This window comes from Leiobunum rupestre, chromosome 3 (genome assembly GCF_980474605.1).
Source record: "Leiobunum rupestre chromosome 3, qqLeiRupe1.1.hap1, whole genome shotgun sequence".
In the NCBI taxonomy this organism is placed as follows: domain Eukaryota; kingdom Metazoa; phylum Arthropoda; class Arachnida; order Opiliones; family Sclerosomatidae; genus Leiobunum; species Leiobunum rupestre.
Window position 1 is genome coordinate 26349066 of NC_143386.1, and position 22222 is coordinate 26371287.

At 37.1% G+C, this 22222-nt stretch overlaps 2 protein-coding genes across 2 annotated transcripts; both read left to right on the forward strand.

The window, feature by feature from the left end:
* Positions 1–3631: 3631 nt before the first annotated feature.
* On the forward strand, positions 3632–5581 carry LOC149950960 (uncharacterized). Its single transcript, XM_090169335.1, has 3 exons — positions 3632–3919; positions 4423–4491; positions 5441–5581. Exons 1-3 carry the CDS (start codon positions 3647–3649, stop codon positions 5495–5497), a joined length of 399 nt encoding a protein of 132 aa, XP_090025461.1. The 5' UTR covers positions 3632–3646; the 3' UTR covers positions 5498–5581.
* A 6674-nt stretch (positions 5582–12255) lies between these two features.
* LOC149950961 (uncharacterized) lies at positions 12256–14745 on the forward strand. Its single transcript, XM_090169538.1, has 6 exons — positions 12256–12458; positions 12501–12910; positions 13370–13882; positions 13936–14217; positions 14282–14518; positions 14699–14745. Exons 1-6 carry the CDS (start codon positions 12256–12258, stop codon positions 14743–14745), a joined length of 1692 nt encoding a protein of 563 aa, XP_090025664.1.
* The last annotated feature ends 7477 nt before the right edge of the window (positions 14746–22222 follow it).

Sequence of the window (22222 nt, forward strand, 5' to 3'; positions counted from 1 at the left end):
AACGCAATTCGGTTGTTAACATTTTTTTTCCGCAAGGAAACTATCACAATACGGTCATTGTCTGACTTTCTATACTTAAGGAAGGGTTGCTTGGCTTAATAAACGGACTGTCTTCTCGGAAACATTACTTCAATTGCATAAATTGAGGTTTGCCTTTGTATTGCCATTCGATTAATTTAGTATGGCATTTAAGAATATAGGTGACAATTTTATTTCTATAAGTCCCTATGTAACGCCATTTATTAGGCTTATTTTAATTTAGCAATTTTTAATTTTCAAACGGGTAAAATTATTTTAATTGAACACTTTACCTCCCGAGTAAAAATATAGAAAGGGTAGTTTTTGTGAAAGAGTTCTTTTAAACCTGTCAAAGTAACCCTCTTTTTGGGTGATGTATGAGGTTCTGCGCTTTGGATCCACGCGCGGTGCCTCTATTGACCCCCAGTCGTCCTATTGGGGGGAGCGAGAGCAATTTACCTGCTGGTCAGGGTTTTCTCTCGTTAACCCTTCGGCGGGGATGACCATGATCAACCAGGAGAACGTCGCCCGCTCGCTAAACGCGACGGCGGGTCTAGCTTTTGTCAAAGGCTTTGATCTTACAGCTCTCTCTTACTCTTTCTATGGAAAGATAGTTTTTCCCCTCTTCTGCCCCAGGTTCCCTTCATTTTATAAAAATAAATGAGTTGCCAATTACCCAGTAGCTATTTTTACCACGAAAGATTTCTTTGCTTATTGTCGGTATATATATATTTTTCTTTTCGCGAATGTATTTTCTCTTCTTGGAAACTTTTATGACCACTTTGACGAGGGTCCTCTGTATAATTGGGATTTCCCAATGTGCGCGTCGTTTTTCTCACAGAGTGTGGGAACCAGAACTTAGTTAAAGGGTTGGGCTTGGCTATTGGCCTTCCCAATGAACCCACCAATCCTAAGTGTAAGGGGTCACGTCATGTCCATCGTGACCTATTTTAATCAGTGCCCCTGGAACCTGATTGGTAACCACGTTGGCACCCGCGCCAAAAACTGATTCAACAAGAAATATAAAAACAACGAACGTTTCAAGAAAAGCAGAGAGAGATGAAAATTTCCAATCTATCGTGCAAGACATAATCAGTCCCACTCCCGAATAGAAACTCGACTATGTTCTGAAAACTTAATGTTTCGAACTTGCGCGTCCAGTAAAAGTTCGGACTCTAAAATATTTGCGCGTCCAGCAATACAGTGTGAAAAAGAGGCGAATAGCCCATTCGGTAACTCGCTGCGCGGCGCCTACGGAGTCTCCGACGCACGGAACACCGTTTCATCACGAAACCAACGACGAGATGTCAACATGGACTCGAAAAACTGTTTCGTAATTATTTTATATTATCTTGCTTCCATTCATCATTAATTCTTATGAATTAATGATTAAAATGTTAAGTCCTTACTTGGACAATATTTAAATTGATTGGGGAATATTCCCCCTATAATATAAACTCCTTATTTGGAGTCTGTCCTTATTTGGACATGTTAAAATTAGTTTCTTTAACATCAAACGTTTGATTAATTAAATCCTTACTTGGATAATTTTAAGTACTAAGCTTAAAACTACTATGCATGTTTATTTTATTTTATTGTGTATTATTATTGCATGTTCTTTTTATTTTGTTTATTGTTATTTGTGGTTTTGTTACCCGATAGTAATTAGTATTAAAATATGGTAAATTGGCAACTCATTTCAGCCCCTTTCTTTAACTTAAGCCTATTTCAAAGATCAAACCCCTAGACAATCAACGTGCCTCATTTAAGGTATTTCCATTCGTTTACTAACGCCTCCTCGCTCAACCCAATAGTGAAATTGACGCGAGCCACCCGGACCTAATTAGTTAACCTAAGAGTCTTTTAAAAAGGTCACACCTATCCTAGTTGAAGGCCATCTTAACAAATCCGCGAACATAATGCTGTAGCCTGTAGTTTTTCCAGGCTCTAGAATAGCCGCGAAGGAAAAACGTCACCGTAGGTGTTTCAATCGCGTAGGAAGACGTCGGTTTTAGGGAACTAATGAGATACTGGGATGATTTCTGTATGTCAATTAATTTGAAGCAACCGGAACTGACGGCGGCTTTTAAAGTTGAAGGCTGTTGTTGGAATTTTAGAGGTGTCCCGAGATGCAGGGTGTCCTAATAATCATGATTTAAAATTTAAAATAATGTATTAATAATTTTCAATTTTTTTACAGCTAAAGCTAAAGATTTGATTTTGACTATATTTAATCATGATTAAGTCTTGTCAGGGTGTCCTAATAAGCAAGGAAGTGATCTGCTCCTCAGGACTTACTTAATTTTTACCCGGATTTTTGTAAACTTCGGTGTGGCCCTTGAAAATCAATTATGAATATTATTTGAGCCTAAACACCTGGCTCGCTTCACTCGCTCGGCCAATATAAACTTCAAATATTTACTAAATTCAGTATATATCCAAAAAGGACAATGAATTTAGTAAATGTAAATATCACCCTCTATAATTTGAATTAATAGACACCAAATGACCTGGAGATCGGTTAAAAATGTCAATATAATTCAAAATGTGTATGTTTAGTACCGCCATTATTCTCGCAAACTTGTACCATAAAATTTCAGATCTGAATTATTTCCCCTGCACAATTCGATCTGTGTTTGTCTTAGTAATTTACCCCAAAAATAAGGAACCCAAAAATTTTACTTTGCACAGGGCCCAAGACAAGCTAGTTACGACAATGATCACTTTAATACTATCAACTTATGGAAAATAATGTATTACATCTGTACAACTTAATACATAAATTTCCAGAATAAGTTCTTCGATTCCCTCCTACACCTTTCATATCAATCCTGCCTCCACTATCGCCCTCTACTGACAGGCATGACTATTTATTAGTTAATAACAAACATGCGCCGTTTTTCTCGGTTGGGCAGATATAGTTTTCCATATTCTGGCCATTAAAGTCCCAATTACAGACGTTTTTGCATCATAGCTGAACACAGGAATATCCCTGTGCGTCATTTAAACGATGGTAGAATAGTCACGTGTTCCAATTTAGGTCCTGCTTTTTTCAACGATAAAAATCTGGTGACGTAACTATTGATATCGAAAAAAATTAAAATAATAAGTGGTATTTTATTCCCGTAGTTCAGTAAACATTGGGGAAAAGGACCAAAAAAGAAAAAAATTATGTTTTTTTTTGCGAAACTTTATCGATACACTCGCGCTTTAAGTTACAGACGACAATAACTTAAAGGGAGTATGAACTAAATAAAATCGTCTACTTTTTACCGTAATAAGTGACAATCATCCCAAGCTTCTGGTAAACCTGGTCGAATAAATATGAAATTCGTTGATAGTTCATAGTTTCTTTAAAAACGAAGTTGTCCATTTTCAACGTCTATTTTCTTTTCTTCATCGCCCATTTCTCAGACCCAAGGATGAATTTCTCGTTTTTTATAATGGTAGAAAATATGAATGCGTTTAAAAAGTCCATAATGTGACACATAATTTGGGTTTAAAAATTGAATGAAGATTGTACGGTTAAAAATGTATCATTAGTATAAAATCAGAGTGTTTACACTGTGTGATCTAAATTCAATGATAGTTCTTTTGACAGTGTAGTTCATTCATTTCAATCTAGTACATGATGGCCCCCAGAAGACAGTCCGGAAAAGGCGTGGAGATGGAACCAAGAAGGCAGTCTGGGAAAGGCCTCCACAGGAAGCTTTCTAGTGAACAGAAGCTTCACAAAATCATGAATCCCGACTCAGGGAAGGGTAACCACTCTTCGTACTTGAAGAGATGTATTCGCTACTTTCGCGGCCTCATCATTGGAAAGAAACCTATTGCGAACGTCCCGGGACTACTACAGACTCCTGCTAGAGATGACACATTGCAGATTACCGTTAATTGGATGGTAAGTTAGATTTAAGACCCTATAAACCTCGCTGATATTTTAACACTATAGACCTGCCTACGATATTCACACTACGCCATGAGCGAATTTGGTGCTGTATTTAACTTGAAGGTAGATGATTTTACTAGAGACCAAGTTCCAAACTTAATTATTGAAATCTGACGCTTAAATCGGCAGAGTAATGGAATTTTCTAATAAGAAAAGTTTTCGGTAACTTTTTTAAATGCTCACTTGGTTTATGAAAGGTACTTGAAATTTGAGATAAATCACATTTTTCACTAGTATTTATTGCCTTCAAAGGAACCTGCAGCTGGTCAGTCTGCCAACTAGATAGTCTATTAGCTCTTTTTCAGTAGTTGTAGTACAGCTTTTCGTCTATGTCGACGCGTTTTATAGCATCTTAGCTAGTTTTTCATTAATTGTTAACAGTGCTAAACCGTAAATTTCTTATGATTTTGGTAATTCTGAAAAGTTGTTTACTAATATGAAATCTACGATTACAGCCCACTGGTTTCAGTACCCCGATGAGGAAGGCAAGGCTTGCTCATCGATTGAGTCCTACTGGATCACTGGTAATATTTGTTTCTTTGGAATAGTAACTGACGTTTCAGTTATTTCTAATAAACCTCGCAGATTTTATTACGATCACTTGGGGCATAGTGTGTATTCTTGTGACGTATTAGTCTAAGTCACGCCTTATACAAATGACGTTTGATGACGATGATCGAGCGAATTTTTTTATCGCGAGTTGTGCCGGTGGCCATTTTGTCTAACACAATTTTGGAAGTTTAGCTGTGTTTCTAAGCCTTGGCAGATCTGGTGAAAATGTCTGAATGTGGTAATAGAAATGGACGCTATAAGCCATTAGATATGAGTTTTTTCAAAGTTTCAGCCGTTATAAAAAATCAGTGCCCTGAAACCCAAAAACTATTGAAACAGCGAAGGCATTTATGGCTGAAGATTATTGGTAAAAAAGTTCCAGACTTTAACAATGCCAACAAATTTCTATATTTCTGCAAATACATATTATACGCATATACCTAATTTTACCACTCCCAGAAATGCCTTCGGCATATCCAGCACAGAATTTATCCTTATCGTTATTTAAATTATTTTTAAAAATTAATAGCACCACGATTAGCTACTAGGAAATATCACAGACAATATGGCCGTTCCAATTCGAGATGGCGGTTTGGTCTTTACGCGGGAAATTCGAAATTGGGACTAAGCACCGCCTCGTGAATACACACAGTTGAAATGTTAGCTCCTACCAACCGGAATAAAACATAGGTTAACCATAGCTACCAGTACTTCTTTCGGAAAAAGCATGTCGAATAGACCAATAAATGCCACTCTTTTTCCTTCCTCTCGATACGCGCATATGTGCTACCAAAAAAACGTTTTGATGTGAGCCATTCAAAAATGCGTTACCTATTGGATTTGATAATAGATTGTTTTGGAGGGGTCCTTAATAAATTTATATAGCGTCTTACTTATATTTACTGTTGTCGGTTTTTGTAGAATGATACGAAGTTTTCAGTTGTTGCTGGAGCACCAAAATGCCTAATCCTAGATTGAGAAATCATTTTGTTTTTAAAAAATTCCTTTTTAAAGGCCATTGTGTTCTTTCCCAAATGTGTAAAATGTAATATTAGACATGGTCAAATTTTATCAATAAATAATTGCTTAATTTTAATGTTTATTTTCCTAATTTACTTGCAATGTGAGTTTCGATCATGTGCAAATACCATTTTTTGGGGATCGAATCGAATAATTTTTTCGAGGCCAGTCAAATACCAAATCGAATATTTAAAACGTCAAATAATTTGGTCGAATATTTTTAGGTCAAAAATTCAAGCCAGTTAACTGATCAAATACCAAATAGTATTTAGAATATCAAATAATTCGCCGTATTTGGTTTTTAAATACCCAAATAGTTTGCATATTTGTAAAAAAAAATTAAAAGTTATTGAAATCACAGGACATTTTACTAACAAATAGCAAAATATTAAACCAAAAGTATAATTTTTATTTTATTTATTAAGTGCTCAGTAGCGTCACTATATTGAGGACCAGGGTGGAATTTGATAAAGGTGCCTCATCCAAACATTGTAAACCTAAAATCCCGAGGGCTGAGTATTCTCCGTAGTAAGTGTACCAGTAGAGCTTCGTCTGTACTAAATTGATTACGTATACTAGGTGTACTAAAGTAATTACGTAACTGATCCCAATTTTATTCGTTTCCCGCCAATTGACGTATTATACGTAATCCAATGTAATTAGTTTTATCCACACAGGTAGATAGAAAATATGTATCTATCGTTACTTCAATTGGTGAGAAACGAGTAAATACCAAGGTTGCTGACGCCCCCGAATTTGTTGAATTATGTGACTTTTATTTAGATGAAATTTATACAGTAGATTTATTATCGTTCATAGATTTTCGGGGTCTTTACCTCGAGGGGCCCATGAAAACGTTTCCGCCTAGCCCCGTGGAAACAACGCTACTGTAAATTCTTGACTTTTCATTCAAATAAGTTCAAATGTTAAACAAAATGCTCTTTTTTAATCACAAAGTTGCTTTAACCTTTCGCCCAGTTTCGTTTTAGTTTTACTTGGTTATTCTAGAAAATTCAAAAACAAAATTACAAATAACACGTCAATATTCTAGCTAAAATAAATAGCTTCTGCCTCTCGCCAAGAAGTGTTAATACACAGACTATGAACTTGCAAGGTACTCTTTAGGTCACAGCGGCAAGGACCATATATAAAGAGGTGTCAGGAATAAGGAGTAGTTCGAAATTTTCATTGCGTTCTCCTTTGATGACCTTGAAACTCAACAAATTCGAAAAAGACCCTCGGTTGTTCGACCAGTTTGCAAAATATTTGAAATTATCAAATACTTTTCCTTCCCTTTTCGAATATTCGACTATTTGATCAGGAAAAACGAATATTCGCGAACTTTTCCAAGCGCTATTCGTTTCGTCGAATCGAATATTCGATTTGGTATTCGATCGCATTATTTGGTCTTACCAAATATTTTGCACACCCCTATAAATAACAAAATGCTATTATTAGTAGAATCAGGAAACCATATTATCAGGAATTTTTTTAAATTCTGATATAATTGGTCATTATGCTCCATATATTCAACAAAAATGGCGTATGGAGATCTTACGTGACACTGACGAAAAGGGGGAGCAAATATGGGTTACTCTAGTTAGAACTATGTTTGCCAGTGGCGCTACCATTCAACATTTAAAGCAAGGTTAATAAATATCTAAACGCTTTTGGGAGAAGGGTTTTCGAGCCGGTCCCAAAACAGTCCAGTGGAAGGCCACCGCACGAGCGGTGAACGTACAAAGGCAGGGCGATGTCGGCGGTGAAGCAGCACCGCAAGGCGGCGTCGGCGGTGAATAGCCAAAGCTACACGGTTGAGCGGTGAACGTGTAAAGGCAGCAGCCTTTTTGTGTATTAATGGTTGACGCTCATCTCTTTACCCCCTCGTCGAAAAGAAGGGTTATAATCCTGATTGACAGTCCCCGCTTTCCTTGGGCGATGAACGTGTAATACTATAGAGAGTGGTGCATAAGAAAATGTAAAGACTGTACCCCGATAAAATGAAAGCCTTATGGACGGCAACAGCCTTTCTCGCTATTAATGATAGAAGGTCCCCATCTGCAGAAAGAAGAGTTTTAATCCTGTAAACTACGAATTGAGAAATAAACAACATTTCATTATGCAACTTAGACTTAAATTTGAACCACTGATTTCCCCGGTATTATTAAAGTGGCGAATGAGTGGTGGTGAATCTTTCAGCGGTGGAGCGAAATCCATGGGTTTTTCCGCTGTGGTGATGTAAATATAATGACGCAATAACTGAGTATATAAAATTGACCGATCAGTGGATAACCATACAAACTCAAAGAAGATTCAAGTCAAGAAGAATAACCCGACAAGAACTAAGTAAGTATAATCCTTTTTTATATTTTAGTCCTCTTTCTCGGAGGGTAATGTATTTACTTTTGAATTATAGGCATAACAAATCAATAGTCATTGATTTTGAATTCTTTGACGGGCGGACCAAAGATGAGAAGCCGGAGAAAATAGTGAAAGAAGCGTCAGCTTGCTCGGCCGAAAATACATCCCGGGTCGCATCGTGGGTTTTTCTTCTACCGTACCCCCGAACCGATCTACCTTCCCGAACTCAACGCCAGAACACGTGGGTTGAGAAGAACATACACGGTCTCGCTTGGGACAATGGTTTCACCCGGTACAACAAATTGGAAGAATGCATGCGAATGGCTATGACCGCGTATTTTGTAAAGGAGAAGAAAAGTGCATATTTTTATTAGAACTAATACACCGCGAAGTGATAGACCTAAATGGTGTAGGTTGCCCGAAGGTTACTGAATTGGATGAATACAGACCCAGGTTTACGTGTCTTATTAAACACAATACTAATTTTGTAAGTAAGAAATACTCTTGCGCTTTAGAGAAAAGTACATTATATGCCGAGTGGCTCTATATAAATATCTTTATTGTAAATTGGAGAATATATGAATAAAAAGCAATTTTATTAAGATCAAGAGTTCTATTTTTATCTTAAAAGCATTTTAAAAAATATAAAAAAGCATTTTAAAAAATAATATAAAAAACATTTTAAAGAATTAAAAAACATTTTAAAGAATTAAAAAACATTTTAAAGAATTAAAAAACATTTTAAAGAATTAAAAAACATTTTAAAGAATTAAAAAACATTTTAAAGAATTAAAAAACATTTTAAAGAATTAAAAAACATTTTAAAGAATTAAAAAACATTTTAAAGAATTAAAAAACATTTTAAAGAATTAAAAAACATTTTAAAGAATTAAAAAACATTTTAAAGAATTAAAAAACATTTTAAAGAATTAAAAAACATTTTAAAGAATTAAAAAACATTTTAAAGAATTAAAAAACATTTTAAAGAATTAAAAACATTTTAAAGAATTTAAAAAAAACATTTTCAATTTTAATTGCATTTGGAAAGTTTTCCAAGATGGCCCTTGTAATACACGCACCTAGATGTTGCAATACGGATGCATCTAGAGCGTCCAGCATGTTCCTCCCCGAAGGTTACTGAAGTAGATGAAAACGGACCCATGTTTGCGTGTCTTACTCCTCACAAAACGAACTTTTAAAGTAGGAAATATTCATGCGCTCTTGGATGTATAAAAATATGGAATATATAAATACGCAATTGGTAAACGAATAAAAATATTTTGAATTACTACTGAAATTTTTATTTTATACATATTTAAATGCGAATTGAATTCGGGAAAATGACTACAATTTGATTTGTAATCCACTGGTCTAGTTTCTAACGGTACCATGTATTTTCCATGATTTACGAGTGATAGATACTAAATATAGGGAGAAACCTAAATACCCTAGAGTAAAACTACTGTTGCGGAAAAACCATCAGGTGTTCGCTAGTTTTCGATGAACAACGGGAGATGGAGAGTGAAACGTTTTCTTAATGTATTTGGGATAATCCGTAGTAGAAACCACTCTCCTCGAACATCCCCCACTTTCTCCCTTTAAGTCAATCATTGACGCGCGTGAGTTTTGGATAAGATTACAAAATGTCCTGAAGAAACCCAGTAACCTAACTAGACCTCTTAACTTTGGATACGTTACTTTCAACATATAGGGAAAAAGAGAGATGCTCCACAAAAATTGCACAATATTGTGTTTGGGGTAAACCCAGAATACACCACTCTCTCGGACACCGCTATAGGCATACGTCATTTTTAACCAATGGGAATCTTGGTGGTGAATCTGTAAAAGTGTCGAATCAACTTTTACCTATCAATCGGTATAAAAGGGACGTGTAAGGGTGAAAAAGGTCACATTCGACTTCAAGATGTATTCTTGTAGTACTTGTTCAACCGTTTTTACTGAAAACAGAAGTCTCGACCGTCATATGTTAACTGTTCACGGTAATACTTCGTTGAAATGCCCTGTGTGTGATAAATCTTTTTCGCGACGTGATACCCTTAAAAGCCATCAACGTACAAATAATCACGGTCAACCCGCGGCACCCGCCCCATCCTTGCAAACGTATTCTCCGCCGCCGCCGCTGATGCCGTTTCTCCAACCCGGACCGTCTTCGAAGTCCGAGCCGCCACCGAGGTCCGAGTCACGTATCGTCGATCGGGTGGTACCAGTATACAGAGCTTCATCCCCAGATTCAAATTCTCCTAAAAGAGTCAGAGTTGAAAATGGTAAGTTTCTTTAACTCATTTTAACATTTCTTTCATAAAAATTAAATTACTTTTTCTATTAGAAGATCACGCATCGTCTGATCCTTTAAGGGTGCATTCTCTTAATGAGTTATTTGACGCTGCGGCTGAAGGTGTAAATAATCACGAGTCGATTGTGGACTATTCGTTGCACTTATTCTCCGAAAACTTCGACAACGACCCATTAAATGAGTTATTGTGTTCCCAAGACGGTGACGATAAACTCAATGATTATGTTGTGCGCGTAGAAACCGCGCAAACGTTAACACCACAAATTACACACAGTGAGTGTGATCGCGCAATGGACGCTCTAGGAGTGATTTTTAATGATAATGACGCGTTATTGGACTCACAAGATGATGAGATGTTGAGGGATTTTATCGAAAACTGGGACGCTCAACGCGGTGATGGTGTAATCGATCAACAACCGGGTCCCTTAAACAATCTGTTAGACTCTCAAGACGAATGGCTTGGTGAGCATTGGGATAATATTCAAGCCCAACATCAACAACCAACCGCAGTTGGTTCAGCCGTTGTTGACCAGCAAGCCGTCGACGCTCCTAACCCACCCACTAACCTACCCACTAACCAACCCACTAACATACCCACTAACTCACCCATTAGCCTACTCGTTGCATTTCCAGTTGACCAACAACCACCAGTGCTACCAGCTAATCCACCAGCAGTGCTACCAGCTGACGCACCAGCAGTACTACCAGCCATTCATCCACTTCAAATAGAGGAGGTTAATGCGCTTGGCGACGCGATTTGTTCGGCTCGCATAACGGCACCAGATGGCGTTACTGATCCAGTGTGGTTCATCAACGATCACCGTGACTCGGTCGAAGGATATTTAAAAAACAAACTAAATACCAAGAAAGGTATTAAATGGTATATGGTGGTGCGGGCACGATATACCCGAGAACTCGGCAACACTGATACGGACGTTGAGGCAATGCCGTATTTCAGGGGTTTTACACACGCGACTTTATCACCCGAAGTAATCCCGCATCAAATAAACTCAAGTCGAGACAAAATTGCCGACTCTATGAACAATTATGAAGGACTAGGAAGTGGTTGGGTTTTGGATAAAATTTTGTATTTACAAATAAACATTAAACAATATTAACCTCTGGTAGGCGGTACATATTTTCAATTATCGCCCGTGATTGAAAATAAACGGGCTACAGTAAATGTTAATCCAGAAGACCCTAGTGACAATAAATGTTTCTTGTGGTCAATCTTGGCTAAACTTCACCCAGTTGCCATCAACCCAAGTCGCATTAGTAATTATAAGCGATACGAGAACGAACTCGATTTGTGCGGTATTACATTCCCCTTCGAACTCGATGCTTATAAACTTAAAAAGTTCGAAGACGCGAACAATTTGTCAATAAACATATTTGCATATGAAAAAGGATTTTTTCCTCGATATGTAAGCGAGCAAAGAGTACCGGAAACAAGGGAAATTGATCTTCTCTTAGTATCAAACGGACAAAATAAACATTACGTCTTGATCCGCCACCTAAGTCGTTTGTTCAGTGGATTCACCAAACGCGATCACAAGACTTTTTATTGTCGCCGCTGTCTAAAAAGAAGTAGTTCCGAAGACATTATCAAAGACCATATGCGTGACTGTAATGTTTACGACCCACAACGTGTGATAATGCCACACAAGGAACCAATTTTGAAGTTCAAAAACTACGATATGATCCAAATGGTAATTTTAATTACAATTTTTATTTTCAAAGTTATAATTTCATATTTGAATTCTAGGTTCCATACACAATATATGCGGATTTTGAATCATTACAATCGAAGATATCAATGTGTTTGCCAGACGCGTCTCTATCTTCGACAACGACATGCGGGTCTCATACGTGATTATCAGTCCAACAGGTGAAGTTAATCAATTGTAAATAAATAATGCATTATCTAACGATATTTTCTTATTATAGGTAATCTCGTAAAACACGAAACTTATCGGGAAAATGATATTGCGTTAAAGTTTATGAAAATGCTTATGGACGACTCTTCGATTAAAATATACCCATGCAACTTACAGACGCGGAAGAATATTCATACCAGACAGCGACACACTGTTACGTATGTGAAGAAGTATTTACAAAAACTTTAGTCGAAACCCGCGACCACGAGCACTACACAGGAGCCTACAGGGGATGCGCGTGTCAAAGCTGTAATCTGAAGTTGAAAGCTGCGAAATTTATCCCCGTTTTCCTTCACAACTTAAGCAGGTAATATAAATGCAAATTAATTATAAGATGAAAATCCCACAGATACGACGCGCATCTTATTGTGCAACAAATTTCTAAGATCAAAAATAAAAATATTGACTGTATCGCAACCAATAGTGAAACATACATTTCATTCACGCTTGGAAAATTGCGTTTTGTGGACAGTATCAGATTTTTACCAGCATACCTAGAAACGTTGGTTTCAAATCTAGCAAAGGGTGGTTCCGGAGCATTTTCCGTGTTGAACTCGGTGTTTAAACCCGAGGAGGTGAAACTACTCCTTCGTAAAGGATTTTATGCTTATTCATATATGGATTCTGAAGATCGTTTCAAAGAAACACAACTTCCACCAATCGAGTGCTTTTACAACGATCTAACAGAAGAACCCCTAGCAGATGTAGACTATTCCCATGCACAAAGCGTATGGAAAACGTTCAACATAGAAAATTTGGGTATGAATTACTTAATTATGGTTTATTTAAATAAATGAACGGTTTTATTTTTACAGGACGGTATCACGACCTTTATGTTTTATCCGACACAATTCTTCTGGCAGACGTTTTTCAAAATTTCCCCACACATTCGTACACAGGCCCGGGTTTTGCGTGGCAGTCAGCCCTATTTATGACCAAGGTGCACTTAGATCTTTTTCTGGACGAGGATATTCATCTTTTCATGGAAAAGGGAATTCGAGGTGGTGTATCAATGATAAGTCATCGTTTCGCTCATGCGAACAACAAATACCTCGAATCACATGACCCCTCCAAACCCGATAAATATATTTGCTAGCTCGGTAAGAATAATCAAAATTTTAATGAAAAATTTATTTATAAAAACAATATATAAAAATTTAATTTATTTTTAAGTTAAATTATAAAAAATTTAATTATAATAATAATTTTAATCAACAGACGCAAATAACTTATATGGAACAGTCATGTGCGACGCCTTACCCATGAAAAATTTCAAATGTATTGATACGTCTTCAGACAGTGAACGGGAAATTCTAAGATGTCCCGACAATTCTCCGGAAGGTTTTATTGTCGAAGTAGACCTAGAATATCCTGACGCTTTACACGACGATCATAATTGTTACCCACTGGCACCAGAATCAATGTCAATTAAACCCGAGGCGTTATCCGACTATTCCAAATCCCAAATGACTAAATTGAAAATTCCAATCAAAGAAAGTCTGCCGAAATTGGTTCCTAATCTTTTCAACAAATTACGATACGTTATTCATTATCGAAACCTGAAATACTACGTAGAAAAGGGACTCAAAATATCCAAAATTCATCGAATTTTGAAATTTGAGCAAGGGACCTGGTTGAAGTCTTACATCGACTTCAACACAGAGAAAAGGAAGATGGCGGCTAATGACTTTGAAAAGGACCTATTCAAATTAATGAATAATGCGGTGTTTGGTAAGTAATTAAATTAAATTAACATTAACATTTTAAATTATTTTTCCCCCCAGGTAAAACGATGGAAAACTTACGTTTACGTAAGGATTTCAAATTAGTAACCACACCGGAAAAGGCGGTAAAGAAAGCTAGTTCCCCGGCGTTTGAGAAATTTACTATTTTTCAAAATGATCTCGTGGGAATTCATTCTACCAAGAAAAAGCTTATTCTTAACCGACCTATATACACTGGGTTTGCAATTTTAGACCTATCGAAACTCCTGATGTACAGATTTCATTATGACGTCATTAAAAATCAATACGGTGAAAAGGCTAAACTACTTTTTACCGACACCGGTAAGTACATAAATCTTCTAAGGTTATTTCGTAACATAACTAATAATGTATTCTATGTTTACAGACAGTCTCACGTACCAAATCGAAACCACTGGTTTGTACGAAGATTTCGCCAAACAGAAGGAAATGTACGATTTTTCTGGATACCCCAAAAATCACCCTCTGTTTGACGAAACCAACAAAAAGAGGCTAGGCAAATTTAAGGATGAGATGGACGGCACACCGATTGAAGAGTTTTGCAGACTTAGACCCAAAATGTACTCTATATTGTCATCTAAAGGCGAGAAAAAGACTTGCAAGGGTGTGTGTAAACGCGTTGTACAGAAGCGCGTCCGTCACGCGGAGTATCGCGACTGTCTCCTAAACACTAAACTAACGGTCGCGGAAATGAAACGGATTGTTAGGAATAAACATATTGTGACAACCGTGCGGCAAAACAAATTGTGTTTGAACCCCTGTGACGATAAACGTTTTATTTTAGACGATGGTATCGCAACTTTAGCCCATGGGCATTATAAAACCAAATAAAATATTTTTATAACAAATTTATTGAGTATTTCTTATACATGAATTCAGATATCATACGAACGTTTACATTTTTGTTTTCAGAAAATCTTTCCAATATACTAAACAATTTTATTCCCCGACACAAGTTAATAGCAAAATAAACGCAATAACCACCGCAGGTCTTACTAGAATTTCCTTGTAATTGGGTATTAGCCTAGCTGATTATTATTATTTTATTATTAATTATACGTCACAGCTATGCTGTTTCGCTCTATAAAATAGTTAAATTTAAACAAATCAGGGCTGTTCCCGAAACTCTCGAATAATGTACAATTGAGTGACCTTGAGAGATATATCAAACACCAATGTTCTCCTACCCCATTGGACGTATCAGTGTTCACGATGTAAAGTGAAGGATACGTTTTCACATTCTTGGGAAGTTTGTCGGCAGGGAAGACTCCTCTGAAAAAATATTTGGTATACGGGTCATTCTTGAGTATGATTTCTAGTTGTTGCGAGTCCATTATGAACTTTGATCATATAAAACTGCTCTGTTCTTGTCGATCTCGACCAAAGATTGATATTCGGAATAGTAAATCACGGTAACTGTTGACGGCAATGATTCTCCGAATATTAATTCGAGACGAACGCTCCCGTTCTTTACCAGGTTGAAACAGTCAGTTGAACTTCCGTTGAGATCGGGAGTTAAGTCGAATACGAATAGTGCGTTTCTATTAGCGAATTCATCACGATCGATAAAATTCCTGCGTCAATATTCCATTGACCAGTTTGAAGAAAGAGATTAGCGTGTAATCGCATAAACAACTTTTCTTTGAAATTTGGGTTTCATGGTTTTGCCGGGACACTACTAGCTGATTATTATTATTATTATTATTATCAAGGTATAGGGCGATTTGAGTTAATGAAAATTTTTTAAAGATAAAAGGTGACATTTTGTAGTCTCCCAAATACGCATTCTGGTCTGCAAATCCGATCACCACCTTACTCGGTATTTGACCATTATATAAGTTGTCTTTGACGCATATTTTGTTGCCTTGGGAAATTGAAAATGAATTACATTCCGTACGGGTGATAGGATATTTCATTGTTGCCAGTTCCAAAGTTTTAGCGTGGGATAACATAATGTCTGGCGTCAATTTAACTTTTCTGACAAACATTGATGCGTGTGTGAAAATGACTTTGCATTTTTCACCGTCTGTGTGTAAACAAAACTCGTTTGAGCTTTTGATAAACTTGAAATTTAGATCTATCAGGTTAGGAATAAGTCGATTTTGTTGACAAATATCGGCTCGTACAACTCCTATCATGTCAATAACACCTTGTAAAAACAAATTTTCCGGACCAACTTTGTCCGCAGGAGTTGTGGTTTTAGATACAGCGTCGTGAATATCGGGTTTTGGTAGAGTTCCATCTGCTTTCACAATTTTCACTTGTACTTGAAGTAAAGTATTTTTCAAATCAATGTAAGTCTCCGAGTTTCCAGCGATACTAAAGATAATTGCTTGGTTTTCATTTATGTTCGATGTTGGATTATATTCAACCAGTTTGAGTATAAGGTACGTGAAATAAATCAAGTTCCGAGCTAATGCTATTCTGCGAACTGGGGTGGGCTAGAGACATTGTTCAATGATGATTACGAGAATATATCAGACTGAAGCAGAGAACGTCTTTTCTTCTTCCTGGTTCGAACTGAACTGATGATGGGAGACGTTTTACGTATCCTTTTACGTCCATTTCCACTAAGTTTACTCACTGCTTCGGCGGCTCTTCTTAAGGTTTCTTTCCCCGCCTCTTTCCCCCGAGATTTTAACGCGTCTTTAATAGACACACCACTCGAGACGTCGGAAGCAATTTTTGCTCCAGTATTTAAAAATTTTCGACCAAGGAATGTGGCACCCTTTTTGAGTAAAGGCATGGCAGACCGAAATGCTGAGCCTAATATATTTCCAAGACCATATCCTCTTTACACGGCTACTCCACGGTATACAGGAATTGATCCGTGTCCAATTTGATTTAAGTAATAGTTATTATAATCGTTTACAGAAACGTGATCCAGATTACGGGGAGACATGTTTCTCCTTTGACCCGCTAACCACAAATGAACAGAAGAAAGATTTTACACATGATTTTATAGATAAGTCCATGTTCTTCGGGGTCTAAAATGAATAGTGACGTGAACTTTTCCTCGTTCGAAATGTACAGGCTGACCCATCTCACTCATAATATTAATTTCAATGGTTTGAAAAATGTTATGCGCAATAGGCATATAATGTGGTCGTGAAAACTCTTTCTCAACAGTGTCTCCGTCTTTTCCTTGAATACTTATAATACGTAATAATGGAACATCTGAATCTCCAACCGATTGACTTTGTATTATGTCCGAGTATATGAACAGAGAATGTAACCCAGCGTCCATATCACAGCTAAAAGGCACCGTCATGGAAGTCACTACAGTTACGTATTTGCCTGGAGTTCTCGTGAATCCTAATATGATGGCGATTTCATGTGGTATGTAAACTTGGTTCATTTCATATAGTTCAACAATTACACGACGGTTTGGTTTGTTGTAATATAACTTGACTCTAGAGCTAATATTTCGCCCGTCGTCATCAGTAGTCATGATTTCCAGTAAATCTTCAACTCCGTAATATCCTGGTGGTATTACTATATTAACGAAATCCATTACGTTGTTGAAATTTTCTATGTCAGTGTGTTTTCTCAGTGTCTTAGGTGTTTTAGTATTTGATTCTTCTAAGGAATCCGGTAGAGACATAGTTTTCCAAATTCGAACTACACACTCTTCTTGAACGTTATTCCAAGTTCTTGGGTAACTGATTTCAGCAAGTCCAACTTCATACGCTCCCTCAAGTTTCATTGGTTCCGGTAAATACGTTCTAGACTTGCTTATAGTATTGTTTTTGAAATAGCGCATAGAAGAGTCGGACGGTAACGTGATATAGAAACTCATAATGTGACGATTTCTTGCACCCAAGAGTCAAAATCTGGACCGTAACCACGCCAACGTGCTAGTAGTTATTTAGTTCCGTCTGGTTTTGTTCTTTTCCTTAGAACGTTTTCGATTTTAAATAAGCAGTTTTCGAGGTCTTTCCCGATATTCTGTATTTCCTCCTTGTAGAACACACCCGAAATGAGCTCAGTTTTCAAACCCTCCAGCTTATACACCGGAGGGTCTCTTGGTATGCACTGCACTATTTTTGAATATTTCCTCGGTATAATTGGCTTTGTAACCCTTTTCGAACGTGGTTTTATTCTTACTCATGCGAACCAAGTCACCTCTTTCAAAAGGGAACAAGACTGGAAGTGAAAAATTGACTTTCCCGTATAAGTTATCCCACACTTGTTTCGAATTTTCATTCTTCACTTCAACGGGTTTGCATTTAATAGATTTGTGGTAGTTGTTATTGTAAGCTTCCAATAAATCTGGTAAAACTTCGATATATTTGTGCGTATCTTTCTCCGTAAAATATCGGTACATTCGAGACTTCAATGTTCGATTGAATCGTTCTATAATACTAGATTTTACTTCGGAGTGCGTTGCGAAAAACTTGATTCCTCTACGTTTTAATTCATCTTGAACTTCTTTGCATAGAAACTCATTACCATGATCACTCTGTACAACCTTCGGCTGTCGACCTGATTCTAAAATAGATTTGAATAACTTAACCATAGTTGATCCTTTCTTATCCTTGGTAGCCACAGCGAATGCGTATTTGCTAAATACATCGATACAACATAAGATATATCGGTATCCACTATTGTGATTTTTTATATCTTGCATGTCTGCCAGATCAAGTTGCCATTGTTCGTCTATCCCATACACTATCGTCTTGTTTCTTCGGAAATTGTGTCTCACTGGTCTGTGTAACGTGTACGTATCTTGCCGTTTTAAAAATTATCCCACGTCGTTTATGTTAACTTTAATTCCCTTTGCCCGGGCAGCACGATAAAGACCACGAATGCCTCCGTAATTACCGGCGTCCTTAACGTTGAAGTATATTTCTTCTAACTTATCCATTCATCGTACAGTTCATTTTCCGTTCGTGATACCAGTACGCGAAATCAAATAGTTCAAAAACGATAATAAAAAATAATAACAAAAACGCCGTAATAACTTTGGGTGATTTTAAGAATGATATCGATAAAGAGGTTATCAACCCAGACGGAGTAGGATCGATGCCACCTTCCATGTTGAGGTATAATTCGTGAATGGAAGAACTGAAACCTGATATATTATTATATTCTTTATTTCAAATTTATCCAACTCAATAATCCATTGCCATACATTGATTCGGGGCTTGTAATAATCTGATTCATCGTACGCCTTTTCTGGTGAATCGTTAGAAATAATAGGTACATTTTCAATAGGGGATTCAAAGGGGAATTTATTTTTTACAAGTGATTTGGGTACATTTTGCTTGGCCAACAATTCATAAAATTTATCTAATCCAACAATTTCATGTTTCGGTTTGGTTTAGTATCCTTTAACTGATTCGTGTAAAATGTCCATGATATTAGATCTAACTAGCCATTTTTGATAGCTCTACTTATAGCCGCGCCTGCCGCACTGCTCACAATTGAAAGAAGTGGTGCTAAGAGTAACGGTAAAAATCCTCCCTTCTGTATTAGAATATTTTTCCGTTTTGCGATTGTATTGGGTTTAGATATCTTCCGCAAAATATGACAATGTCGCTTCAATCGCTTCTTATGAACATCTGACAGTTTTACATTGCCACGCAGAACATTTATACAACATTCCACAATAGCTTTAATCGCGTCGTTATTAGCATATTTGATGGCGGCATTTCTTTGACACGAATTACACTTGGACAGATATTTTAAAAACTCCTTATGATTATGAATTCTCTTCATTTTGGGATAAAAACGGCAGCCTCTTCTCCTGGTATAAGTCCGGTTCGTAGTCTGTGATCATCTGACGTAGTTGGTTTCAAATCCACCCATAAATACCCAAAGTCTCTAGCAATTGCTTGATGAAAGGCGTCGATGACGTATTTACTGTTAGTTGGGGAAATCTGTCTAGCCAAATGAAATATCGCCGATTTGTCACGTGGTGTCTTGAAAATTATCAGATAGTGCGCGTTTAAATTCAACGTTCTAATTTCCTTCCCAGGATAATACAAATTTTGCATAAGTACAAAAACCGACGTGTTTTTATGATGAGAACCTCTTATAAACAAATTCGTGACATCCTTGTTATTTGATATTTCACAAAGTAAATCATCAAGAATAACAAAATTCTTGACATTTGGGTCTAAAATTTTAACGTCTAATAATCCTTCGTGAAATTCAACGGTGGGTGTATCATCTAATACCGAATTAAACAGTTTGGGTTGATATTCCGTATAGCCCAAATAATTCTCTCTGGTGGGGGTGAAATACACGTATCTTTATATTTGATAAGACTAGCCACGAAAAAGGATTTCCCAGACTGAGTCGCACCCGCGATCAGACCGTTAAAAGGATGTTGCAACCTGAAATCCATTTTAAAGAATGACACATTTTTCTCAAATCAAATAGTTTTTATTCACAAAAGTTGTTTAGCGTTACAGACTATTCTGGCGACCATGCATTTACAAAATTCTTCATTTAAAAAGGTTTTTAAAGTAAAAATTTTATAAATCTCAATGTAGTCAAGATTTCTTATCGCATTGTCGTAGTTCATTTCAACACGCATATCCCAGTCTTCAAGACAGTTGTGTTGAGTCTGTGACGGATGGTCCACGGTACAACTGTAGCAACACTGGCGGATATTAACACGCAACTGTTCCAAAATAGTGTCCTTTAAAAGGTCATATATCCTATTTGCTTCATTTAGGTATGTTACAACGTCTTTATACATATCCATTAGCACTTTGGTGAGAGCGTAACCAATGGCGAAACCCTTCTTGGTTGGGAAAAACTTGCCGTACAATTCACCGTACCCCGGAACCATCTCCCGGATATCCAAAATTTTTCGATTCTGATACGTTCTTAGTTCAACACGTTTCGTCTCAGAACCGCTGAAAAAGCACGATGATCCTGTAGCATCATCCTTCTCGAAGAAAGCTAGTATTTCATCCTTCTTTCGGTATAACTCATGAAAATCGGCTTCGTCTAAGGTGTTTCCCGTAGCACTATCTCGAAGTCCTAGACGTACATCTAGTGTAGACGTAACCTCGATGAATTTATCTGACGAGACGGCGAACAAAACTTGGGCAAACATGCTATGAAAATTTATATGTTAGGAACATACACAAAATATTTACTAAGTAAAAAAACTAATATACTTACATCGATGATTTCGTGTTGATACTTGCTTCTTAGAATGTTCTTTTACCAAGATCTCACCTATATTTATACTATAACATTACGGTGGAGATGCAACATTGCTAGTTCACCACCCTGCCTTCACCACCTACACCGCTCGGTGGTGTCACTTTATTAATTCACCGCCGACACCGCCCTGCGGTGCAGTCTGGACAGTTCACAGCCGAAACCGCCCTGCTTTTGTACGTTCACTGCTGACACCGCCCTGCGGTGCGGCCTTGACAGTTCACCGCCCGTGCGGTGGCCTTCCACTGTACTGTTTTGGGACCGGCTCGAAAACCCTAATTTTGGGTGTTCCCTACTCCTACAAGGAAAATGAATAAAATCTGCAATTTACCGATTTTGGCAGCATGCTTAATGAATTCGCCAGTTTAAATATTGTAAAGGTATTTTAAAATACCAAAAGTACAGCCAACTTTAATAGTTTTGACACGCGTTTTAATTTTACTTTTGCGAGAGACTAATTATAAAAAAAAGCGCTGCCTTGTACAGTGCCAATTTTTTGAACCGATAGATGGCGATAATGTTATTGAAACTGACAAATTGACGAAATACTTTAAAATTGATATAACGTAGTAAAACCAACGTTTGTTACGTTTTGACACGGTTCGTTCGAAAATTCATTTTTGTAATTTCAACTTATTGCCCTTTGGAAAAAGAAATAAAAATTGGTAATTACTATTTAAGAAAACCTTAATATCGCACGGTTATATATTTCATCGTTGGGAATCTCCTCACTTAATATTCTATAATTACCCTAGTTTTGCGAGGTACATCGCGCTTTTAAAACTGAATTTTTTAAATTGCTTAAAATATTTGTTGAAACCGAAAGTAAATTTCTCTCGGCGATGAATATCCCGCCAAACCGCGAATGTGTTCACCACCACCATTTTCTCCATGCAGCAACTGATGGTATAACTTGGTAAGCGAGGGGGTAACCACTATGTTTTTTAAAGGGAATATAACCTCAGGTATTTGGTGTGGAACACCAACGTTTGCAGCTCTGGCCGCTTTTGCCTTTGGCTTTAGAAATGTTTGGCGCCACTGTACGGGAAATTTGAAAAATTTAAGGGGTCTTCCATAAAGATTGCTTTGCAGGTTATATTCCCTTTAAGTTTACACCGGACTACAG